This window comes from Podarcis tiliguerta, assembly GCF_965153285.1.
Source record: "Podarcis tiliguerta genome assembly, chromosome: 2".
NCBI lineage: Eukaryota > Metazoa > Chordata > Lepidosauria > Squamata > Lacertidae > Podarcis > Podarcis tiliguerta.
In genome coordinates, this window is record NC_139535.1 from 41,993,388 (window position 1) to 42,020,678 (window position 27,291).

Sequence of the window (27,291 nt, forward strand, 5' to 3'; positions counted from 1 at the left end):
GCAGCCTAACTTCTAATATGTGCTTTAATGTCTCTGACACCCTCCACACCAAAGTGCTTTGAAGTATAATGCAGAATAGCCAAGGGCAGTACCACCAAGTACATTCTCAAGTAAAAATAGCATTGCAGCATTACCAGTTTTCCTGAACTTTTCTCTGCTGGCAATTCAGTTTCAGACATGTTTAAACTACAAGCAAGCACTCTGTTTCTGTTCTCAGTAATCTTTGGGAATCAAAATGAGCTTTGAAAAAATAAGGAGTCACAAATTTATTATAGCAGAGCCCTTCGCAGGACTACACTCCACTTCATAATATTAAATTTGTTAAGTCTTTAAAAGAGTCAAAGGACTCTGTTTTTGCCACAACACACTAAATGGTTATCCAATGAAGGTTGAAAGTGAAGACAAAAGCTTTTGTCTATTTGCTTACCTTATACCATTTTTTTCCTCATGAAATTATCTGCACAGCAAGGCAAGTGAAGAAGAAAAAAAGATCCATATATAGCGATGTATACTTCTGCTAAGTTTCACCCTGGTACCTTATGATATGGAAGAAAGTCCATATTCACATTAAGCTGGCTGTTTAAGAAAAATCAAAGCACAATGGAGTTTCATCTAATAAAGCAAACCCACCACCTTTGTTTCTCCGACTTTCCATGTCAGACAACAGGTCCGAAGACTTGCACACCAGAGTCACTTCATGCTTCAGATTCTCGTTTCTTCTTTCCATCTTCTCCCAAATCACTGTCTTCCGACTGACTACTGCTAAGGACTACAAATTGTCCCTCCCCAGTGCTCTGGTTGGATCTACTAGAAGCAGCTATTAGCCGGCTTTGCTCTTCCAAATCCTGAAAGAAAGCATTCAGTTTTAAATGGGACTTTCCATTTTAATTGCATTTATACAGATTTATGCTGTTGAAACACTTGGAATACCAGTGTAGATCACCACATCCCCCAAAAGGTATTACAGAGCTGGAAAAGGTGCAGAAAGGGTAGCCTACAAAGGAAGTTTACAACAATGTAAGATTTTTGTTTTAGAAAAAAGGTGAACAAGGGAAGTAAGGGAAGATACAATATGGTTTTATAAAATTATGCAAAGTGATTATATTAGAATCAAGAATATTTTAAAGCCATCCAAGTCTGTGGTTATCAGCGTATTTTCTGACAGTGAACACTAAACCTTCATTATGTGTTATGTGAAGTAGTACTGCCATTAACTTCATTAGGTGAATACAAACTCCAGTGTGAACAGGGAGAAAAATCTATCCACTTTCTTAGCACTTTCATCTCCTCTAAAAGCCCAGGCTCTTGCAAATTCTAAAGCTAAATTTGCATTGTAATTTAGTCATTAGAACAAATCTGTTTTCTTGCATACAAGTTCTTTTCCAGGTAAAATTTTCTTGCATATAAATTCTTTTCCAGGTAAAATTTTGGCAAACAACATACCTTTTCTATTTGTTTCTGTTTACTGAGTTCTTTTTGTTGTTTCTCTTTCACTCTATCCATTTCTTTCTGCTTTTCTGATGTTCTGCGATCCTGGAAAATTAAAAAAGGCACAGAACCTTAATAATTGTTAAAGTAATTTACTACATCATAAATACTTGATGAAAAATTGCATTAGTAGGTTATATAGTATGTTCCATGGAAAGTTTCACTTCAGAGAATTGATGTATGTAGCAAATATTTTTAATAAATATCTGCTGCTGCTCTTCAAAATAGAGGAACTGCCTGCATGATTCTGCATGATTCTTCTGCACCATCAGATTACAGCAGAAAGGCAATAAACCACCAGACCAGATAATTTCTAGACTGAACACTGTTGGCAACACTAACAAATACTAGTTTGAAAAGGAATTTCCTGTCTACTTTGCAATGCTGCAAGTTTTTTGTTGCTTTTTTAAACTAAAACTCAGCATGATTTCATAGTGACCACATGCCATGAGTTAATAATACTTTAGTGGCAGATAGTCATGAAGCATGTTCTCAAAAGAAGGGCAATGGGTAGGGATTTATAAAGCCCCAAAACCTGGAAAAGTGGTTTCAGGCAGCATGTCTAGTCCTTAATTTGAGACAATGGCCTTTAAAGGCTTAAGGAACTCTGTTCCTGTAAATCAGAGATGTCGAACAGGTCAATCATGATCGACTGTGGAGGTTTTGGTAGATCGCGGTCAATGGCTGGGTCCCTTTTCTTAGCATTAGTAAAATAGAATTTGGCTCCGGCCCCTCACCCCGCCCTCCATTGTTGCACGATCTGCAGAATGGAAGACGGAGTTTACTCAGTGAGGCTGTCCCCCCCCCCCCCCCCAGATCTGCTGGTGAGTGGCTGTTCCTCTTTTTCTCCCAAAACCCATAAAAACGAGGCTTTCTTCCTCCCTAAAACTCAACAACCTTGCCTTGTACCCCTAAAAATCGTGGCTTTCTCCCCTCTCTAAAAAAAAAGTCAACAACTTTGACCTGAAACCCCCCAAAATGGGGGTAGATCACTGCCAGTTTTTAATTCTGTAAGTAGATTGCAGTCTCTTGGGAGCTGGCCACCCCTGCTGTAAATACATTCCTGTTCTCTAGCTCAAGGTGGTTAAATGAGGAGTCCCAAAGGATGCTTCTAATTTTGCTTTGAAGTTAATACGGTTTTTCTTCTCCAACTCCTTATAGCTAGCAACTCATGCCAAATGCAATGCAGATCTGAATTGCTTTACTAAAGTGTTTGCTTACAGGTATCTCTGTAAAAGTCAGTATATGGATGTTCAAAAAAAGTTAAAATTGGAATTAAAAAAGAAATCATAGAATAATTTGCAGCTTGCATCAGAAAAGTTTCTGATGGCCTAAGGAGTGATCTACTTCAGCATCTTTATTTTACTTGTCGGACACGACTAAACAACTAAACAACAACAAAGAAGAAGAGTTTGGATTTGATATCCCGCCTTTCACTCCCTTTAAGGAGTCTCAAAGCGGCTAACATTCTCTTTTCCCTTCCTCCCCCATGACAAACACTCTGTGAGGTGAGTGGGGCTGAGAGACTTCAAAGAAATGTGACTGGCCCAAGGTCACCCAGCAGCTGCATGTGGAGGAGCGGAGACGCGAACCCGGTTCACCAGATTACGAGACTACCACTCTTAACCACTACACCACACTGGCTAAACAAAACTAAAAAACTTTCCAAGCTTGCTTAATATATTTCCAATTGGCATCCATTCACTGTTAATAAAGAACTTATGAAACAGAAATGTTTCTCCAGGGGGAAAAAGCACTGGAAGAAATGCAAGCCCATAGCACTGGTCATAGTACATTTAAGAAGAAACTGGTTAACAGAACATGCTAGAAGTGGTTAATAGGCAAAATATATTGTGTTATTGAAGATGCCTAAACTGATTGCCTTCAAGTTCCCTTCAGCTCATTAATTCTGCGGTGCCAACAGAATGCATACATATTTTACATCAAATGAAAGTCTTACCAATTCAGCATGAAATGCTATCTGTTTTGCAAGTCCCACAGAGTCACAAATCTAAATGGGAGGGGGAAAAGGAACACACAGTCAGTAAACATGATCAACTGTGACCATCTTTAAATATATAATTAAATCACATTGCTGCAAGTATAGAATAGTTCAGCATATTGGAGAACTTTAGCTGGAGCATGATAAATACCTTTTCCCCTTCATTATTTGATTCGAATATATAGCAGACTGAAGTTGGTCTACTGTCTGCTCTCCCTGCTGAAGTCCGAAGCACAAATCCAAAAAGCCGTTTGTTTTCCTGGTGTGTGGCATACAGAACTACATTTGGCAACGGAAACTGTTAAGAAAAAAATGAGAGAACTTTAAAGCTCATTGAATACCAGATAAACATATTTAATGTTAGTTGCTGGGCCAGATGGGAGTTGTAGTTCAGCAACATCTGGAGGCTGCTGTTATAACTTAAAAGCGTTACAAGTTACACATGCTGGTGTAAATGTGACACTACTGAATGGATGTTATATGATAAATATGTGGAACCTGAACCTGTTAAGTTGTGGTAAAAGTACACATAGTAAATGGAAGGTAAGCTTGGGTGCAACTTATAATTGACAGAAAACAGAGAGTGTACTGATGTATCATGAAGCATGTTTCTATAACTGCTTTGATTTTAGCAACTCACCCTGAGTCTTGTAACTTGCGTCTGAGGGTCAATTAACCTAAAAGTGTTAATTTAAGAAACTATAAGTTATGGTACAAAGAAAAAGAGAACTGTAATTAAACACTGACAAATGTGCTGGTTTGGAATGAGAATACTTACTTTAAACAATCACATGTGACCAACAAATGTGATTCTGTCATTCTGAAAATGTTGTGTATAGCTCGAGCTGCTAGTATTTGGCGCATTGTTTCATAAACAACATCAGGACTTTCATCCGACTTCACCTCCATGGATCCAAGGAATCTTACAATAAATAACTGATGTAGGATAGAATCTGGAGCAAGCACATTTTAAACAAAATGATATGAACAATGTCTGGGCTTTCTAGAAAACCGGTGGCCTTGGCTTAACAGAATAACAATACACTGCCCCAATTTTCATACATTTAATTCAATTTCAATTACTTTAAAAGGATATAGCAAATTTAAGTGTTCCCCAATCTAAGGACAAGAAAAGGCGCTGTCAAATGAAAGCTGTGCTTCTTTGCCTTTGGAGATGAAGACAGGAGTATGCAAATCTGAACTTAATATATTGTTTATCTCTGTAGATCATGGCATAAGTACAAGATTGACATAGGTTAAACACGACATGAGATTCTCCATCTTGAACCTTGCTTGACCTTGGGTACAAGCCTGATGCTGGCCTCATCTCAGGAAATACTTCATACCTTGCAAATCAAGCTGCTAGCAAAGTCTATCCAAACTCCTGAATGGATGCCTTCAAGCTAATGGTACAGGAGGCAGACAAAGAGATGGTTCAGTTAATCACTCACCATCAAAAGTCTTTCACCCTTTTGTCAAGCAAACAGGATGGCCAGTTTTCAGTTATTTTCTCCTCAGGATGAACAAAGTGTGAAATGGACAGGAACACTGGGAGAAAGACAGGAATTTCTAGTCTCAAAGCCTACGCCACTTCCCTACTAGGAGGTATTAGCTATGAAAATTATTAAAACTCCAACTAGGAACTGTTTAATTCTGTTCAGGCTCAACTGCAAAAGTGTTTGCCAACACTTTTCATCAACACGTTTAGAAGAAGGAGGAGGGGGCTACAGAGATTATAATTAAATACATATTCAATTTAAGTACAGTTTTGCCCTACCTTCTGTTTCTGATTTGGTTCCTCCAGATTCTCCAAATGGATTTGTTCGTCTGTTAATAATAAATAATAATAAAGTGATTCTTGCACACTGAATCCCAATAATCTAATTCTGTATTATAACAAAGCAACAATCAAGATTTTAAGATCATGTGATGATACATGCAGCAATGGGTTTCACAACACAAAATTTTTGAAGATCTATTCTACTGAAGAACTGCTGCACTTCAGTAAAAATCAAGTGAAAAGATCAGTAGCTTGGAGTACCATCCCAATGTTTTAGCTAGAAGATCAAAAGCAACCCATGAGAAACTTTTATGTACCTCAATTCTAGTCTGATAAGTTAGCTAATTTTCTTTCACTTGAAAAATACAATGCAAGATTGCAAGTTGCAAACAGAGCAAAAGGCCATCTTCTCCAGTCAAGAATGCATACCATCCCATTTATTTGTTATACTATTCGGTTATAAACAACTACCATTTAAAATACAGCTTTCTGAAAGCATTAATTGGATTTAGTGTTAAAAGAAACATGGGCTACACATGACTATCAGCAGACGTATCATTAATTGTAGAATTATACTTGTGAAAATTCTCTAGGCTTCTAGTGTGTATCACAGGCATATGAAAAACTTTAACAAAACTTAAAAATTGGGTCTTATTTTGTTAATAATACTTTTGAATATAGTGGGTGGTATTGAACTAAGTTTTACTCAGATTAAATTTACTGAAATTAATAGGCCCAACTTAGTCATATTCATTAATTTCAGTGGGTCTATTCTAATTAAAACTTAGCTGAATACCACCCAATTGTATAATACATTCAGAGCTTATGTTTATCTTCCTAGGAGATGTGACCCTAGAAGCCTAGATAATTTTCACTAACCTTTTTAAGCTTAGAATGACAGTCATCAGTCTGCCATCACCACCTGGAGGCAGGGCTACCACATTTCTCTTGAGTTTCCAAGAGGAAATGCCCAAAGTGCTGGGGCAAGCAAGCAGTAGGAAAGGAAAACATGATTTTTTGGGTGTTTTTTTTTTTTTTTTTTATAAAAAAACCAAACAGGTTAAAGTTTGCTCAGAAGGATGAAAGAAGTCTGCTGCAAGAATTAAGACATTGCACATAGAGGTTCAAGCACACGCTTTTCAATTTGTGCATTATTTTGATTTTGCAGCTCTTCTCTTACATTGCAGATCTGGCAATCCTAGCCCTTAAAGGACTGAGCCAGAGGCTGTGGAACCAGACACTTTCAGAAGCCAGCCCCCTGCCCTTACCTGCGTGCATTCCTCACAGAGTTCTAAACAGGTAATGGCCATGTCAGCATACACCTTAATAGTGGCTGCATGCTATTCTGGTTTCACTCTTAACCAAAGATTTGATATTTGCTTCAAGCCCTTAAACTTAAAACTTAATTAAAAGCAAGCCCTATTTAGGACTAAACAAAGTTAAAGCTGATGAAAGTAGTTGATGGTAGACTGAAAGCATACAGCCATGGTGGGAGACAGCAAGCTGTCCCACAGCATGCTCCTCATCCCATTAAAGTAGCACTGGACACGTCTCCCTTATTGTCTGCAATTTGGTTTCCCCATTTTAAATTGCTGTAATATGTATTTTATCTTCTGTAAATCACTTTTGAGTGGCACATAAATTATCAAATACTGTAAAGAATTGTGAGCATTAGTCTGCCTAGGCTCAGATACATCAGTGGAAGGCATTATATATTGTAAATCAGCAGCATGTGCTTCAGTTGTGTTTTGGCACTTGTACATCTTTTGTTGCTCTTATCTTACCTGCCTGCCTGCCCTGAGGATTTTGCTTGGCCAGGTTGATCTTCGCTTACTGGAGAAATAATGTCAAATTGTATAGGAGTGTCAGGTGCAACAAGAGCGTCCAAGGAAAGAGCTGATAGAGATGCTGAATCAGATCCCAAAGACCCAGTGCTGCTAGTACGAGTCGTGGGAGGACGAGCCTGTCTAAAAAAAACAAGTAAGAACAGAAGGAATTGTCTCAAGCTATACAATATTTTATGTTTCAGTGGATTCTGAGGAAATCCCTAGTCATCATCATTGTCATCATCAATAATCACTTACTTCCTTCCCACTTACCAATCTGAAACTACCTGCCAGTCATCCCACTTCAAGTCAGTATAATGGTTTTAAATAAACCACCTGAAACTCAGGATCACGGAAACACCCTAAATCAGGATTGCCAATGCAGATGCTGGACTGTAATTCCCTTCATCTCTGCCCATAGGCCATGCTGGCTAAGACTGATCTAAGGCTGATGGGAACTGGGTGTCCAACGATGTCTGAAGACAGCTCAAAGCCTATCTAACAGTTACCCTCACCATCAATTCAGACACTTTAACAGAATGGTCATGAAGAATAATAAGCAAGGGCCTAAATAAGATAATGTGATAATTCCTCAGATCATGTGCAGGTCAAACAGGCTATTAAAGTGACATCCCTACAGCATCCATTCCATCAAGGTGTAAGAGAAGTATAAAGACAGGACTGCAGCTCCCTTCCATTAGCTCTGCTTAAAGACAAGGAACTTTATACTTCTCTCCAAATGTTCCCATTCCTATTGTTCTCTGCAATATCTCTGTAACTTAAGAATTAGTGCCCAAGCTTGCTTTTTAAAGACATTAAATATTAACTGCAGCTGGAACTCAATATTATGAGAGTTATCCCACATACCATTCTCCCAAATAGCACCTACTAATACATCAGAAACACATAATAGGGCAATTGGAAGCATCAAACCCTATGAGCAAAGAAGCAATAGTGAAATGACTAAATTGTTAGATACAGCTTGCATGGAAAATTACTTGACGCTCTGTCTTAGCCTAACTTCCAGACTTGCTAAAAGAGAAATACAAAGCAGAAGGGGAAGAACATCCCAAACAGGACCGTTTTAGAAAGAGCCAACAAACTTCACAAATCCAAATTGATACTCAGACAAATCAAAGAATTTAGATTACCAGCAAGCTCTCCCTAAACCAATGGGAGCCACTTCTGCAATAAGAGACCATCAATGAAATGTTTTTACAAAGCTAACTTTGAGAGGAAATGCATGGCAATTCATTGCAAGCTTTAAGTAACCTTCAGTGATATTTTAAAACAACCCCAAATAACCATCCAAACTTCACTGGCTCCTGGAGAAATAACCAGGTTTGACTGAACATAATCTTTAAACAGTCTGCTGTTTTACAACTTACACAGCTGGTCTCATGCTCTCATGTCTCTGCTGGAAGGAAGGAGAGGGGGTAACAGCTTCTAAAGCCGACTGATTTACACGTGCAGCAATTTCCTATGTTTGCAGGGAGGGCGACAAAAAAAGGAGTTTCCTTTCAGTTAAATTTGAATATACACTTCTCACTGACAGTCATATAGAAGCTGTGTGCCAACTGTATTTTACCCTCTCAAAAATTATTTTTATAAATAATTATGTTTAAATCTTTACCCTGCTCCATTGTAAGCATTTTGGCAAATGCAGTAGACACATAAGGGTGCAAATGGCATATTTCTAGAATAAAGAGCCTTGCTGTACAAGAAAAGAATTCACATCTCAGAGCTGCTTTGCATATTTCTTTCCCAAATACAGAGTGATCTTTATAGTGAAAATGCAATTTATAAGCATCTAAATGATAGCAGAGGTGTATTTATCACATACTGATGATGAAGCTGATAGATACAGGCACCCCCCTCCCTACTTATACAGGTGTTATGTTCCAAGCTGCTGTGTGGATAAGCAAAAATTGCATTAAGTGGGGAGAGCACCCTCTAAATGCCCTCTCTGCCACTTTTTCTCCAGTCCACACCAACAATACTGTTTCCAACACTGAGACTGGCTGGAACCTGGAGGATGCGCAAAAAAGTGGCTGCTGCTGCTGCTGCACTACTGCACACATCTGCTGTTAGTTGGGGAGGCTGAGCAGCTTAAACAAAGCCCCCACTGTGCCTCCAGTCTCTTTGGGGCTTCCTCACTGGCATCCTCTTTGGGCTCCGGGGAGAGTCTCCTTGCAAGTCACAAAGACTCTCCAGCTCTCTCCCACCATTTCCAGGTTTGAATTAAATTATTTATTTATTTGCCAGTGCTGCATGGTCACACACGAGTCAGCTATGTGTAAGTGGTGGTGGGGAGCCTGTATAGCGTTTCGTTTTTTCCAATTTATTGGCTTGGAAAAGTATAAAATATTTAAAATGGAGCAAGTAAAATCTTGAATAATTGGGGCTGTCTCATTATCAGTACTCTAACAAATTCCATTCATTCTCTCCAGTACAAAGCATTACATTTGACTTCATTATGGCTGAGAAGGAGAAACTCCATGAAACTTTCCTCTCTCCATCCAATTACTGCACAATACAATTTGTATCATTTACTAAAGACACAAGTGCAAAACTATAGGTAAATTTTAGTAACTCATTTTTGCCATGCAAGCCTTTGGTATGTCAAGGATTTGTTTACTTATAGCTTCAGACTTTATTCCAAATCATGGTGAAGAAGAGTCTACGTTTGCACAATGAATGAACTGACAAATTGAAGTTACAGCTATAGTTGTGTCTCTGAGGCAGCTACAACACTGAAACAGAAAAGCTGAACAAATGGAAAACAAAAACAAGCAAGTAGCTCTAAATCATAGTATGCTTAGGAAAGCAGTGTAAGTAAATCGTAAATGTAGGTTTAAACCTGAAGTTTCATACTCCACACTACAACTAATTTATAAAACACTCCTCTTAATTTCCCAGCACAGACTAGATTAGGAAATTTCATTAAAACACAAATTTAACTTTTCATTTATGTTTATAAATAAAATTTACTCTGACATTAGAAGAAATAAATCACATTACCTCTGGGTTTTCGCTTAGATAGATCTGTTTGGAGATGTTGTTTATTGTGCATATCCACTGAAAAAGAAAGCCAATAGGTGCAACTAAGTTTACAATAGTGCAAAATCTTCTTCCACATTTTTCACTCCATTTTCTCCATGTAATTTGTTTCCTCTACATGTTCATATTTAACTTCTGAAGCAGCTAATTTTTCAGGGAGATTAAAAATGTGATTCATCTGATCACAAGGGGGCAACAGTGGAAAGTCACAGGAAACCAACAGTATAGAGATTCCAGATAATGCTGTTTTTAAAATAAAAATTATTGAGCAAGCTGTTCATACCTGGTCAAAAGTACAAAGAATTCCTTACAATGACCTACTGACAATACTCATTTCAGTTGTTCATAATGGTACACAGAATAAGTCTAATAATAAGGTGACGAATTAATCTCATTGTGCAAGCTTTTCTTGAATTACTTGGAATTTGGTTGGTTCTGGAAGTGAGAATTCCAGTTATGACTCTCTGGGTACTTTTGATGATGCCATCTTTTTATCTGCTTTAATAAGGTGCGCTGAATTGGTTTTACTGTGGTGGTGTTTCACAGTGTACAGTCAACTTTGTCAGATGCTCATCTTTTAAGTCTTTGAAGCGCCACAAGACAATCTGTAATTTTAGCACTCATTCTTGTGCAGCAGCTTACCTCTTCATAATCTTTTCTGCTCTCTGCCTGAAGAATTGAAGACCTGGCAGAAAAGTAAGTAAAAAGGAACAGATTTAAATATATTTCTCAAGGGAAATTATAATATAATATAATATAATATAATATAATATAATATAATATAATATAATATAAGGAATTTTGATACTATTTACGCAGTGTATTTCTTTACTAAATATAGGATTGACACTTTGCTGCTTTCTAAACTATAGCTAAAACACTCCAGATAAAATACACTCCAGGTGTATTTTTCACATTTGGAAAGTTTATCTATGTGCCATGGGGCTTACCAAGTCCCAGGGGTGAATAGCACATATCGAGCTGCGTCCATGAGCTAAGCAACTGAGACAGCCACTCACTGATACAAGAGTGGTAAAAGTCAGCAATCTTGAGGTGTCTGTTATAACAAGAATTTGGCTCTGCCTGGGGTTGTGCAATACTGTCCTCTCAGTAAAAGAACAGAGGCGGCAGGCAGGCAAGCAGCAGATAATGAAGAGTTCAGTAGAAAATAATCTAGGGCTAGATAAACCAAAATAATTTTAACTAAGAATCTAAAATGGTAATATACCCAATATAAACATTTGTTTTAATGAGCCTACTCCAAGTAAAGCTTGAATACAGCACATCCTCTCATTTTTTTGGACTACAATTTTTTTTTAAAATTTCAGCACACAGAATGATATCAAGTCCTGATCAACTGATCTGATTTAATATCAACAATTTGGATTTTACTAGAAGTTTTACATGCCTGCCATTTTCTCCAATCTGATGGACAAAAAATGAAGCCTCCCTCCCTTCTACCCACACATTCTCTCTTTAATAATCCCCCCCCCAAACCCAAAGTGCTTTCAATTTTCTCTCTAACGGCTACATTACTTAAAACAAAAGAAACAAAATACAAACTTTTTGCCATCAAAAGAGGTTATCTGAAAGCAGTATCTTCGGTCTTCACAATCCACAGCCATTACTGAACAGTTGTCTATATCCATAACAAGTCCTCCAGCTACATCACCTCTTGCCTGACTCATTAGGTTTCCACCCTGAGTGAAGTAAAATTGTCTGTCCCAGCTGGAAGACACCAGCCCCGTTTTACTGAAAATTAAGAAAAGAGGTTAACTTAATATTTTACTAGCTGGAGGCGAACATAGGCAGGCATCTCCACACGGAAGAGCTTTCACAAATCCAAGGCCTGCTGTAAAGTTCATATCATCACTTCCCAATCTAACAAGAGTGTGCATGGCAGCTATTTTATCAGTCAAGTGCCTTTTATCAGCTCTGGTTGATAAGACAGTTTTGGTCATTCCTGGACTGATATAGCTGTGCCACTGTGGTTCTGGCACTGGTAGCCTCAATGCTGGATTATTACAATGCAATACACTCTATGTAGGGGTTCCCTTGGGCTTAGTCTGGAAGCTGCAGCTGATACAGTAAGCAGCAGGTAGGTTGTTGATTCAAGGTTTTGCTTTTAGCATTTAAAGTTCTCAACTTGGGACCAGGTCCCAAGGAGACTGGCTGACCCCATATTTCCCTGCCCAGCAACTGTACTCCTTTAATGGGGCACTGATGCGTGTGCCACATACTTCAGAGATGCACTTAGTAAGTACTAGAAACCAGGCTTCTAGTATTGCAGCTCCAGCCCTCTGCAACAAGCTACCTGAAATTAGATAAGCACCTAGCATCTCGGTATTTAGGGCACTATTAAAATATTTTGTTCAAGAATGCTTTCCCTGAAGTGTGGCCCAGTCATGTTATGGAATATTAATGAATTAATTATAATAAATGATTTTATTGGTGTTCAGTTTTCCAATTCTGTAATCTTTTGTATCTTATCTTATTGTACACTGCTTTAATACCTTTTGGCTGTGAAGCTGCTTATAAAACTGCAAATAAAGAACATAAAAAGTCTCTACCACATTAAGACAAAAGCATACGCATTGCATTTCAACTTTGTAATCTAAGCATTTACTGGTGGCATTCTAGCATAGTTCTTTAAAAATACTTTGATTTCAAAAGTTCTTTTTGCAAATTCTTCTATTAAATTTTCTACATCACTTGCCATGAAATGTAAGTATGTCATTTCAAAATAGTTTATTCAACACAGTGTTAGGGGAAAGATTAGAAACTTAAACCATTTCAAATATTTGGAAGACATACGAAATACTCCTATTTTTAAATGCACATAGCAATAATTCAGGTCCTACAAACTAGCTTAGGCTGTTGCAATTCATACAAAGACAGAGGAAATTGATTCTTACTTTCTTGCATTAAGATAACCAGCTTTCCGAGTAAGGTGCCGCTGGACAGGAAATTTTGTAGGATCAGGATCTGGCAGGTACAATGGGTCACTGGCTGCCTCCAAGTCTCCTATAGTCTGCTGCATAGTCTCTACGTCATGGTCCATTTCCCTACGAACACTAAACAAATTGGGCAAATGCTTTAGTTTAACTGTAATAAGTATTTTTTAAAAAAGAAAAAGATGTTAAACCATTCATTTTAAAAGAAAAAAGTTAACTTACTCCTGAACACTTGTCCCAATATTTGTTAAAAATTCTTCCAGTTGTTCAGAAAGATTTTCTGAGCCCATCTTAAAGAAGCTTATCTTTTAGAAAGGAGAAGCAAATCATTTAACAATTAATATTTAGGTGTGTATAATGGAAATTAAGATTCTATTTTTAAAGAAACAAAAATATAGCTACAGATGCAGAGCAGGATAATCAGTCACACTATATGATTAAGTAAAGAGAAAACTGAGAAAAACACAACCCCTATAAGAGACTGTATTCACAATTTCTCCTAACTAAAAGAATAATCCCCACTAATTACAAGGAGGAAGAACTATACAGACTGTACAGTTTTCTAACTTCTGCTTATATATGCCTTTATCTCCTCAAAAAGCTTAGACAGATTCAGTCTCCACAATTTATCTGCATGTTGGGAGTCTCCCCACACCTCACCTGTCACACTCAAGGACTTGTTCTGTCGATACTAAATGCAAATGGTAGCACAAGGCAGTCCTATTTCCTCATGTACTGAATTTTCATGCAACTGGCATATTTATTTTTGAGGTTTTAATATTTTTAAATTGTTTTAAGCATCAAAAACACTCCTATAACACTAGCACGCCTAGACGTAAATCCCAAGTACACTTATTATTTAACCAAAATAATTTTATGTACACATCTCATTTCGCAGACATTCACCTGAGCTTGCATGTATCCTAACAAGGGTTCCAACATAGCAATTTTCTTCTTATACTGCAGAGTATTTAATGCACAGAAATAATGCATCATGGTCTGATGTTGCTTCTTCCGGGAAGTATATACATCTTCTGTAACCTCATACTTGACCTGAGGAGAAACAGAATTTCTGACTCAAGGCAGTGTATTGTGCCAATGAAATGACTGTTTTACATGACATTTATTAAGTAACAACTCTTTTTTATTTTATTATTAACATGTTATGTTCACAAACACTGTCCTATATAACTAAAGTTACACAAACCATAAAACAATTAAAATAATAAATTAAGATCATCAGAGCAATAAAGCCAATCCCAAAGCAAGCTTAACCAAATCCTTCCAAAACCTTGGAGAACAAGAATGTTCTAAGTAGCCCATCAAGGATGTGGCCGCCTGTGCCTCAAGGGAGAACTAGTCCCCAGAGTCAGGAACAACCACCAGGAAGGCCCAGTGTAACCTCCACATACAGCAAGCAACACTTGCCAATGAGACAAGAAGGGCTCCTTCAGCCAATTTCAGAGCCCAGGCTGACTGATATGGGTAAAGATGTTGCATCAAGTACGTAGGAGCCAAGTTGTGCAGAGCTTTGTATGTTAACATCAGCACCTTAAACTAGGCCTGGCAGCGTATAGTGTTAGATAGGCTGCACTACAGAACATATGCACCAGCTCTCTTCTGATCTATTTCAACATCAAAAGCTCAGTAGAAAACCAAGGCACAATTTAGGCTCTGGAGTGTGAGGTGTTTAAGAGCAATCCTGCCAACTGCCTCTCCTCTCCACCTCACCATTCCAGAGCAAGACCAGGGCCTCAGCAGGAGCATCAGACGTGTTAAACAGAAAATCCCCCAGCAAATTCAGGAACTCATGAGATTTCATAAGCCTCTAGGGGTAGATCATACTAATCAGTCCCCTCATACCTATGGAGGGGAATTCGGTGTCAAGTAAAACTATACTAGGAAACAGACCATCCATGAGAAAGTATTAAGGACAACCACCCCAATCACAGAGCCAGATAGGTCCACTGTGTGGCAAAGCCCAGATCAACGATCACCAGCAATTGGGCCACTGTATGAATATAATAATACCCCGCCCATTTGGCTGGGCTTCCTCAGCCACTCTGGGCGGCTTCCAACAAAATACTAAAATACAGTAACCCATCAAACATTAAAAGCTTCCCTGAACAGGATGCTGGACTAGCTGGACCACTGGCCTGATCCAGCAGGCTGCTCTTATGACATAGCCCCATGGTTGTCATGGAGGCCATGAATTCCTGAGCTGGACCTAAGAAGACAACCTCAGTGTGGATGCTGAAGTCCTCAGTACGACTGTCTGTGGATTCTCCAACACCACCTTTGAGACCACCTCAGCCAGCTTTGACAGGAAACTATTGGATAGTAGGGTGGGTGGCATACCTAGAGGATGCCTATTTTGTCTCTTTGGTCCAGCACTAAATTCCAATCCTCAAATTCAGCACTCAAGCACACTAGCTTCCTGTAAAAGAGATGGCATTTTGATAGATGCAACACCCCCTTTCTCTACCTTTCAATCTATGCTGGTGCTGCTCCAAATTACCCAGGAGAGGGTAATTTGGAGTTGGTCCACCCAACCAGATCTCTGCCACAGCAAAGCAGCCTCCTTATTCATGACCAGGTTGTAGTTAACAGGCATTAAGCTCTGGAGATTTAAAATATAAACACCTCATGTTTTTAAAAAAGAACTAATGCCTTCTCCCCATTCTGCTGTAGTGAAATACGTATTTTCAAAGAAAAATTCCACATGACACATTTACAATGGAACAATATATATTTTCTATGCAAGACTGTCTGAACTGCTGGAGGTGTGTAACAGTTAATATAATTAAACATGTGCATCATTTAAGAATTACCAGATTTTGTAGCCATTCTATAACATGAAATGTAAGTGCTGTATTGAAAATTTCTCAAACCTTCTCATTTTCTCTTTTTTTTGACAGTCGACTATATCTGGTGATGGCAGTATCATGATCTGCAAAATGAAGTTTACACTGCATTTGAGTAGCAGCTACAAAACAATTTAAGTTTAAGGGACCCTTAGGGTCCCTTCCAACTCTACAATTCTATAACACTGTAAGTGCTTAATTTAAGGATAAAATAAGCTTCTCTTCACAGAAGCTATGGTTCACTACCCACAACAGAATTGTTTAAATTATGAAATGCCATAGTAGGATATTTTAATACACAATAGCTACTAAGATTTCCCCCCATGCGTTTAGTTATTCCGGAAGTATTTTAATAGTTTTTGAGATATTATTATGGTAAGAGTTTGCTAGCAAATTGAATGCCAAGGGCTTACCAACCTGTAAAGAGTTTCCTCCCATCCACTGTGTTTAAAATAACTATGTCTTCAAACTTTCAAATTAAAGGATACCTACTTCAGCCAACAAATTAGCAAAAAAACAACAACAACACCACTGAAGCTAGAAATGGAGACTATGTTAATGCTTCACTTCTCTCAAAGCTCTGCACAACATCTGTAAAGCCTCACTATTTTCAAGAGTTCAGCCATACGTCATAACATTAAAGAAGTGCCAGAGAATTAACATTTAAGGTATACTTACCATTGCTTGAGATCTGAAAAACTTCTTTCAAAGTCAGAATCTCTGAAATGAATGCATTTTATTTAAGGAAGCACATAATATCAAAGCAGTTTTGCTAATTGTACTATAAAATATAGAAAAAGGCTTGATTTAGGGTTTTATAATTGGACAACTGAACATTCAGTACAGAAAACCAATTTTGCAACTCTATTTCTGAAAAAAGATCCAAGTAAATGTGCATAAGGGTTCAGCCTTATATTTCTAAATGTCTAATAGGCATTGACTACTGCCTATTTTCTTTTTTCAATTAGCCTACTTTTCCACTCAAAAGTGACTCTGAAGACCAAAAAACTGCAATGAATAGTAATTTTCAAAGTATCTAAAATATAATACTGGAGTTCTGTTTACTGAAACCAGAGTATGTTATAAATTCAAATTATGTGAACTGAAGCATGATCAACTTCTCTACATCATTTGTGACAGTAACTACCATACCTTTTAGATCTCTTTCCTTGAACTGGGTAATGGGAAACATCATGGCATCAGCTAATTGAGTTGATAGTACTGCATGACAAGAACTGAGCTAAGGAGAGGGAAAAACCACAAAGGTACACAATTTTATCTGCAGATAGAGATTTCTCCTGTTTCACAAATACTTCAACTAATGCAAACATCAAGTTTCAACTAAAGTAACTTACAAGTCTTCATTAAAAACAGCAAAGGGGGCACAATCCAGCCAAAATTAAGCACTTCGACATTCTAGTAATGCCAATTAAAGTTACCTACAGCCACCCCAGTTTGCACACCCTTATCTGGAAGCAAGTGTCACTGAACTCTCTGAACAGATATGCACAGGGTGGTCCTTACAACTCATTTCCTTCATAAAGTCTGTCCTATTCTTTCGACCTTCAACAGGTTTTAGTTTATTTATTTGTTTCCTAAAATTTGGTTGTAAATTGATTGTAAAAACTTCAAAGTGTTTATTCATGGTATTTGTGTAAGTTAGGTAGCAGGGTCTTTGGACAGGGACTGCCTTATGAATTTTGTACAGCAATCAAGGATCTAATTATTTCCCCCTCCCCAACCCCACCAATCTCTCACACCTGGCCAATCTCCCTTCCCCAACACCTGACCAAACTCCCCACCTCCTCCACTCATCCCACACCAAATCCCAGCCTGCTTCTTTCACATCTTGCTCAAACAGCTCTTCCCTCACAGGTTGTTATGTGTTTAATGGAGATAGGGTGCATGAAAGAGTGATTTGCTGAAGCACTATATGAAGCATCCTCACATTCCTGGAGCAGCACTTAAAGAACGGTGAGACGTGCTTCAAATAGTGGTTTGGAAAATTTATCCCTGAAGTGCTCCCTCCCCCCCCCCAACATATTAAGCATCTCTTCTTCCTCAGCAGCTGGCCTAGGCTGGCTCTCCGCCCACACTTGCTCATTTGTTTGCCTGCTGCTCTCTTGTTGCACTGAAGTTGGCATGGCCGCCTGTGGGTGGCCATGCAAACTATATCATCACACCTACAAAACTATAGTATAGGGAGATATAAAGCACAAGGAGGCTTGCCGATCCGAAGGTCAGCGGTTCGAATCCCCGCGACGGGGTGAGCTCCCATTGTTCGGTCCCGGCTCCTGTCAACCTAGCAGTTTGAAAGCACGTCAAAGTGCAAGTAGATAAATATGTACTGCACTGGCGGGAAGGTAAACAGCGTTTCCGTGCGCTGCTCTGGTTCGCCAGAAGCGGCTTAGTCATGCTAGCCACATGACCTGGAAGCTGTACGCCGGCTCCCTCTGCCAGTAAAGCAAGATGAGCGCCACAACCCCAGAGTCATCCGCAACTGGACCTAATGGTCAGGGGTCCCTTTACCTTTACCTCATTGACAATTACATTCTGGAGATTAAAGTAACATTTAACATAGGCTAAAAGCTTTCTCTAACAGTCGCCTGTCTCTTCAACAGTTAAACACCAATTTCTTCAGCCATGAAATGCTGTCACCAAAAGAACATAACTATTAAACTTGACTTCTTTCAATTTATCAGGAACTACGCCTTTTAGCACAATGGGGTACCAATCCTAAACAAGGCCCTCTGGTACAATTACAGCACTAACCATGAATAACAAGTAGGACGTTACTCTTAAATGAACTTAAAGAAATGCAGAAAACACACATGCTCTGTTGCTTTAGAAGCACAACAGGCCCTTCCTAATTTAAATCATTCTACTGAGACTCTTCATTGAAAGAATTGGACTATTGCAAACCATCACTATGATTTGTAAATACACAAATGTGAGTCTAAAAAAGAACAGCAGCACACATACAAACTTACCTCATCTATCACTTTTGCAAATTGCTGCAAAGTAGAATTCATAACTTCATCATCACCTCCCAAGGGAAAGCGCTACCAAAACAAAAACATATATTTTACTCAGAAGTTAACCTCCGTTTACTTTTCTTATAAAGATTTAGAACAACACTCCAAAGCTTTAGTAAAATATGATTATAGGCCAAGAAAAAAATGTATTTATGGAACTTTTTTGAATGAACATACCTGACAAAAAGACAAGTTAGCTGATGTTAGTAGAATGCCCATGTTGTTCTAAAACTGATATGTTAAATCTGCTTATTCGTGGTGGTTTTAACTTGGATGCTGTTTCTTTACTAGTCAGGTTCTGTGTTTTTAACAGTAAGCATGACATGAAGAAATTAAGCAAATGGAGCTTTCCCTGCCTGGCACAGAAATAAAGAAACAGGAAACACTTCACCTCCTTAATTCCCACATGACTGGCTACTTTTAAAGCTGAGGTAGTGAATGTGTGTTGCTGAACTACAGTTCTGATTTTCACTGGCCAGACTGGCTGGGGCTGATGGAAGGTGGGAGTCCAACAACAACCAAGGAACACCAATTCCCCGCCCGCCCTGCATTAAATGAACATAAGCTGACCCAGTATAAGAGGCTAGCAATCTTCAGATTGTAACATAAAATTGTAGAGTTCTAAGAACATAACCCAAATATGTTCATTCATACCTGTTTCTCATATTCCTTTAGAAGCTTTGAAGTCAAATGTGTTGCTGCACTTAATTCATTCTGGTTAAGAAAAAAAGACAATAAATATTTCCTACTTTGCACTGATAATGAAAATATACTGTAGATTTCATAAAAACACCACACAACTGCAAAGAGCCACTCTGGGTGCATCATTATGGATTATTTAACCATGGTAGGGTGGTGCTTAGCTATTAAGTAAAAAAAAAGATCTTTTTTGTCATATCATAAATTTCACACTTTTGAACCAGAAGCTGCAGATACCAGGCATTTCTAAGTTAAACCAACAATACATGATCACACTTAGATTGCTGTTAAGTCAATGTAAAAGGGACCATCATTCAAAACAAAAGGCAGCATCATTCTCTCTAACAGCAAGATTAGTCCCCTGCCAATCTGTTTGGAAGAAAACCCAACAAAGGAGAAGGAAGCTTGCTGCATCCCTGGGGGAACGACAAGGTATGTCGAAGTATACATATATTTAAAACTACACCCACAAAGGGGGCAGTTAAATAGTAATAATTAGGTGTGCATGCATGAGCTCATAGGTGCTGTGGTGGTGGGGAGAGAGGGAAGAGGGAGAGTAGAGTTCAGGAAGGCAGTTATCATAGCTTTGGGAGCAGCCTCAGAACTCTGAAAGGAGCAGCTGGATAGTGCTCCAGAGCAGGTGAACAAGTTAACCAGGAGGAGAACAGCAGCTGAAAAAATAAGCAAATAAAAACCAAGGAAAAGACACATATTCACATGGAATGTGGAGTGTGAAGTAATGGACAGAAAGGGAAAGAATAGAAAAAAAGAAAAGAACCAAAGACACATATAGAATATAGAAAACATAAAAGACACTATTTTGGAGAGCTAACTCAAGAGTAGCTAACATATGCATTCTGCAATAATCACCCTACCTGTGCATCATAAATTCGGTGCATGGCTTGATATAGCTGGCTAATGTATCGGGAAATGGCTGCAGCATCTTCTTCAAATACACCCAGCAAGGAACGTGTCTAAAAATAACAATGTACATTCATAACATTACAATTATAGTGTAGTAGCTAGATTTTAGTTTCCAGGGACTCAAAACATATTGGAATGAAATGTATTGCTACTAGGCATTTGACATGCGTCTAGCAGTCATGAAGCAGAAAGCACCTCCTAAGACACTACCACACTTCTTCAGATACACTTCTTTAGATACAGATACACTATCTGAAGAAGTGTGCATGAACACGAAAGCTTATACCAAGAACAAATTTAGTTGGTCTCTAAGGTGCTACTAAGGGACGCGGGTGGCACTGTGGGTAAAACCTCAGCACCTAGGACTTGCCGATCGTAAGGTCGGCGGTTCGAATCCCCGCGGCGGGGTGTGCTCCTGTCGTTCGGTCCCAGCTCCTGCCCACCTAGCAGTTCGAAAGCACCCCTAAGTGCAAGTAGATAAATGGGTACCGCTTTATAGCGGGAAGGTATAAACGGCATTTCTGTGTGCTGCGCTGGTGCTGGCTCGCCAGCTGCAGCTTCGTCACGCTGGCCACGTGACCCGGAAGTGTCTTCGGACAGCGCTAGCTCCCAGCCTCTTAAGTGAGATGAGCACACAACCCTAGAGTCGGACACGACTGGCCCGTACGGGCAGGGGTACCTTTACCTTTAAGGTGTTACTGGACAAACTTTTTATATATATTTTGACTGTGTCAGACCAACACGGCTACCTACCTGAATCTAGAATTATGGATAATAGGTTCATCGATGGCTACATGCTGTAATAACAAGAACTTGAACTCGTGTCTTTGAAGACAGCTTATGCTTCCAGTTAGGGGAACCTGATGACAAACAATGGGCACAGCCATTTCCAGCATGTCCTCCTTGTGAGCTTTCCATCCACCTAGCTGCTAATGAAGACCAAGTACAAACGCCTCAGGTTACAAACGCTTCAGGTTCCAAACTCCGCTAACCTGGAAGAGTTACCTCAAGTTGAGAACTTTGCCCCAGGATGAGAACGGAAATCGTGTGCTGGCGGCGCAGCAGCAGCAAGAGGCCCCATTAGTGAAAGCACGCCTCTAAGAACAGTTTCAGGTTAAGAATGGACCTCCAGAACGAATTAAGTTCGTAACTAGAGGTACCACTGTACTGGAATATATAGCTTCTGGTCTATGTAATACACACACAAACAAACACAGAGGGGGAGAGAGGGAAAGACTAACTTTACAGCTTCTGGTTCAATTTAAGATGTCCCATAAATCTCAAGTTTCAAAGAGCATAAACTTCTGTATTTACTTCTTTTTTGGGGGGGGGGGATAAAATCATTTATTCTATATCCTATATACTATTAACAAACTCAAAGGTCACATCCACATTTTACATTTAAAACACAGAGCTTCTTCCCCCAAACAACTGTGGGAACTATAATTTGTTGAGGGTGCGGGGAATTGTAGCTCTTAGGGTAAACTACAGTTCCCAAGATTCATTGGGGGAAGGCATGTGCCTCAAGTACATGAATGTGATCATAGTCAAGCGCTGACCCTTAAATAGCCAAAACAGCTATTTAACCTTTATGTTTGCAGAAGTACAAAAAAACTTTAAACCCTATGGTGCAGACCTATTAACAACCGTGCATACTCAGTGACCACAGATCATTGAGCAGCTGTTTGAAAAAGGGAGGGATGGAGCAGGAATAGGGAAGCTACAGTCCTCCATGTTGTTGGACTCATCAGCTCAAGCCAACATGAACAATGATCAGGGACATGGATGTAGCCACAATTTATTTTGGTGGGCAGGCTTCATATTAGTGGGGGCAGAACCTTAGTTAGTTAAGTATTTGTATTGATTTACTTGCTCTGGGGGGGCAGATGACCCACTGCTCCCCCTTGGCTATGTCCATGGTCAGGAATGATAGCTGTAGTCCAGCAACATCTAGAGGGCCACAAGTTCTCCCCCACTGGCCTGCTATTTTCTTATGCCTATCATAGATCATTATGGATTCCAAAGAAGGCATGAAATCCATTTCAAATGCCAACACCTATAATGTATGCCCTACTTTTTGTATTGCTGACGATGAGCTATTTAGAAGTGAAGACATTAAAACTGGAGCCACCACCCGAGCTCTATTTACTTTGGGATTTAAATTGGAATGACAAACACTACCTAGGTGTGCTTGTAAACTACTAATCAGCTTACCATGGACACTTGCCTAACATCAAACTTGCTGTTCTTTTGGTGCCAGAAAGGACACTACATTTTTAGCTCATCTTTTATTATTCAGCTATATGAATTTTTACTTGATTGAGCAAACACCATTTTAAATATTTATGTTTTTATTTGTGGAACTGTTTAAATACTGCACCTCTGGAGTAGTAGAACAGCCTTTATGCTGCTATTTGAGTAGTAGAAGAAGAAGAAGAGTTTGGATTTGATATCCCGCCTTTCACTCCCTTTAAGGAGTCTCAAAGCGGCTAACATTCTCCTTTCCCTTCCTCCCCCACAACAAACACTCTGTGAGGTGAGTGGGGCTGAGAGACTTCAAAGAAGTGTGACTGGCCCAAGGTCACCCAGCAGCTGCATGTGGAGGAGCGGAGACGCGAACCCGGTTCCCCAGATTGTGAGACTACCGCTCTTAACCACTACACCACACTGGCTCTTAGTACAGTGGTTTTTGTCCTAACATGGTAACAATACTATACCTGAAGGAGCGTCTCCACCCCCATTGTTCTGCCCAGACACTGAGGTCCAGCACCAAGGGCCTTCTGGCGGTTCCCTCACTGGGAGAAGCGAAGTTACAGGGAACCAGGCAGAGGGCCTTCTCAGTAGTGGCGCCCGCCCTGTGGAACACCCTCCCACCAGATGTCAAAGAGGGGAAAAAACTACCACCAGACTTTTAGGAGACATCTGAAGGCAGCCCTGCTTAGGGAAGCTTTTACTATCTGAAGGACTATTGTATTTTGTAATCTTTGTTGGAAGCCAACCATAGTGGCTAGGGAAACCCAGCCAGATGGGTGGGGTATAAATTTATTTATTTATTTATATTATTATTATTATTACTGTAGTACTGTCATGTTAAATGATCTCTCCATCCTTATCTTATGCATGTTCATCAAGAAATGAGCTCAGTGGAAAATAATTTTGACAGATATTGGGATTATAGCCTTATCTATTCATTTTATAATTTATGTGCAATCACATGCCTTCAAAAGTTGAGTCAAAATGAATTTTTAATAGAATGTATATTTTCTTCTCCAAAAGGAAGTAAACCTATTAAAATAGTAGCTTCTGATAAAATATAATGTGTGTAAAAACTTATTAATGTTCTAGACTGGTGTAGCACTGTGGATAAGAGTCAGGAACGCTATGAGTCAAATTTTGCTTAATCAGTGAATTTAAGTAAGCTACAGTTTGTTCAGTGTGCGTTGCCTCCAATCTTTCAATTTGTCATCATGACAAAATCAGAGTTGATCCAGTTCTGCAATTCAACAGAGCTTCCATTGCTGGTTAAATGAGACAGTGTGAAGTTAAAGTGTACGTGTAACAAACTTCAGTTGTCTTATATAGGGGTGTGTACTAATGGATATGCTCTCAAAGGCCCCTTTGGACTCTGGAAGAGAAATTATTTTTTCTGTAGAAAGAGTCCTTATGCTATGCAAAGCAAGGGAATGAAACTTCACACTTTGCAGATACAAGAATTTAGAATAAGAAAATGAGGTTGTGATAAATGACCCTGTATGGGTACAGATTCCTGTGATGCCAATAGTACAATCCTATGCTTACACTTTATCAGTTGAATGCTCAAGCTTGAGAACTTTGCTGAATGTTTTTGTCTGCTTGCATGACGGATCTTTGAGTTATGCCAAAGCTTACCACTTTCAGGGAAACCTGTTTATGCTAGTTTGATGAGGAACGTCTGTAAAGGAATTCTTGTACATTGCAGAGGGTATTGAAGCATCAGTAGCATGCACAGTTGATTCAAGAGTAACGCTGTCCAGGTCTATATCACCACACTGAGAATACATTCTAGATTCCTAGAATATGTCAAACTGTAGCTGAGAGTTGTAAAGCAGCATTCCTCAAACTGGTTCAAGGACCGACAGTGGCCTGCAGCCCACTTTCTGGTCCTGCCTCAATGCTATAACTCACCCCGATTGTACAGTAGACTTTTGGTTGGCTAGATGCTAGCAGCAGCAGCTCCCTCATTCAGAGGAGGAGGGACCCCTAAATTTGCTTTGGGGCTTCCTCCAATCCTCCAGACCAGTTTGGAGAAGTTCATTGCACTCAATGAAGTCATTCCACAAGCACAATGATTTTTGGATGTTGGTAATTCTCAGCAGATGGTGCTAATTTCTGCATCTATCCAACCCCTGCAGCACAATTTTGTGATTGGTGGACCTCAGTAATTTTTAGTTCTCAAATGGGCCCCAGGGGGTAGCTTTATAAGGAGACTGCTAGTAATGAGCGCACTTGCCCACATTGCTGATTTTCTGAATGAAGCATCCTTAAGTTTTTGAGGAACCCCAGAACACAGTTTGAAAACAACTTCATTAAGATATAGGAAATTATGCATCGTACCCCTAAAATCTGTTGTGCTTCAAGGTCTGATTGTTGTTTGTTAATCAAGCTAGCAGCAACTTGAATGCCTCTGGTCTCTAGAGAATCCTTTTTTGAAACATTTTATACTTTAATTCTTGCCCATTTACATCTTTAGGGGAAAATCACCATCCATCTTATTGATGCATGATGAACTAAAGCAGGGTAGCAAACACTGTGCCCTCCAGATATTGTTGGGTTAGAACTCCCATCATCACCAGCAAGCGATGGTGGGAGACATAGTGCAACAATATCTGGAGTGCATTATGTTGACTAACCCTTAACTAAATATGACGAGGCCTGCTCGTCTTTTTGGAATGAGATAGTCTTTAAGATAAGGTAGATGAGGTAGAAGTATGTTCTAGATTTAATGAATATCTAGACTAGGTCTAGATCAATTCCATATTTTATATGTAGTCCATCTCTTACTTAGTATAAAAACTCAATCTAACAAAGTTGCATCTATCGTACAACATTTGCACATTAATGTTATTGCTGTGGCCAGCTCCATAAACAGGAGACTGCAAAGCACTACTCTGAAAGCTTGTTTAGATGAGATCACAGGAAGTGTAAAACATCTCTTACACAGCAACATATGAGATAATGAAGCCAATTATTCAAAAGAAACAGAAGATGCTAATCACCATCATCTCTTTCCAATCTGGTCACATACCAACTCAGTGGTTGAAACAAGGTTTTCAAAGCATTACTGTATATTGTTACATGTCTTTGCTTTTTTGAGAATCAACAGGCAAGCATCTGTCAAGTTTTCTTGAGACAGTATGTGGTTCACAAGAATTTTGTTATATTTCAGTTTTTAAAAATGAATGTTTAATTGTGTATAGGAGTGGACTGCAAGGTAACTGTACCTGAAAACAATCACACTTACAAGAAAACAAAATTCAAAGTAAATGTGCATAAGGCAATGGTACATTATTAAACGTAATCTTTGAACAGGTGTCCCTACAAGGCAATTGAGCTAACACTACATGTAAGGCAACAGTTTTAAAGCCACTGATAAACAAATCCACCAAATGTAGGAGTAAGGGTGTAGTGAGGAAACTGAGGCAGCAATTTCAATAATTGCACAGCAATTTAAGGCAGGAACAGATTTCACTGGGCTCAACTGCCCTTACTAGACTGTCTCCCTTGACTCTGTGGGACCTGAGAAAAAGACCTTCAGTGGGGTGGGGGAATACAATACTGTATAAAAATCACGATAACGCTGAAAGAGCTCTTATGTCCCACCCTGTACATACCCTCCAGATTTTATACTCGACAGAAGCAACATCCCCATTTAACCCCCAACAGCCCAAACATGGGGAAAGGAGACAGTGCTTTCTGTACACTAGCCAAGGACTTAAAAAAAAAAAAAGGAGTGGGGAAGGCCTTTTGGGTTTGATTATTTTTGTGCCTAAGACAGTCGCGTGATTGTGCTTCCTGGGACTCCATTTAAGCGCCCCGTGGCGACTTGGAAAAGGGCAGGGGGCCGTCCCCAAACAAGTCTAAACGCTGAGCCCACGCAGAAGACCATTTCCCCACAGATTTAGCAGAAGCACTTCTGCATGCGAGGTGCAGCAAACCCTCCGTGTCACTTGGAGAAGATGCTACAGAGGGCGAAGCGGAAAGACCAGACCGCGGCGGGACAGTTTTTGCACAGGCTCCTTGTAGCTATGGAGTCGCTCGTGAGGCGGCGGTCGGCGATGGCGCGGGGGGCAGATAAGAGAGGAAGGAAGGAGGGAGGGAGCGAAGTGTTACTATTCCGGGATGGTGGCAGCGAGGGATGGGGCTCCGCAGCCCACCACCAGCCCGCCCGCCTCGCGGCGCCGAGGGCCCTCAGCTCGCTGTCTCTCCCGCCGCTTCCCCTCCTTACCTGGGGGCTGTCCTCCAGCGTCTCCTCGATGGGCAGCTTGTCTATCCCAGGCATGTCGGCGGACGGATCTCCACAGGCCGGACCGGCCCAGCTGCCCCCTCACGCCGCACCCAGCTGACGGGTCTCCACCCTCGCGCTCTCGCCCGGCCGCTCGCCCGCCGCCTGGCACCTCCCC

General features: G+C 39.8%; 1 protein-coding gene and 1 long non-coding RNA gene across 2 annotated transcripts; one reads left to right on the plus strand and one right to left on the minus strand.

The window, feature by feature from the left end:
• Nucleotides 1-10: 10 nt before the first annotated feature.
• On the minus strand, nt 11-27,257 carry APPL1 (adaptor protein, phosphotyrosine interacting with PH domain and leucine zipper 1). The gene is made up of 22 exons (XM_083421196.1): nt 27,117-27,257; nt 20,584-20,682; nt 19,664-19,723; nt 18,965-19,036; nt 17,127-17,214; nt 16,653-16,694; nt 16,002-16,060; nt 14,017-14,163; nt 13,333-13,415; nt 13,072-13,230; nt 11,720-11,908; nt 10,799-10,841; nt 10,118-10,174; nt 8,485-8,576; nt 7,055-7,237; nt 5,268-5,317; nt 4,269-4,443; nt 4,131-4,167; nt 3,642-3,788; nt 3,449-3,499; nt 1,444-1,533; nt 11-845 (listed from the first exon to the last, which is right to left on the minus strand). The coding sequence occupies exons 1-22, from the start codon at nt 27,168-27,170 to the stop codon at nt 696-698; spliced, it is 2,127 nt and encodes a 708-aa protein (XP_083277322.1). The 5' UTR covers nt 27,171-27,257; the 3' UTR covers nt 11-695.
• Nucleotides 1,120-5,360, plus strand: LOC310668689. Its single transcript, XR_014506797.1, has 2 exons — nt 1,120-1,386; nt 1,420-5,360. It is a non-coding gene; the product is annotated as an uncharacterized lncRNA (long non-coding RNA).
• Nucleotides 27,258-27,291: the final 34 nt, after the last annotated feature.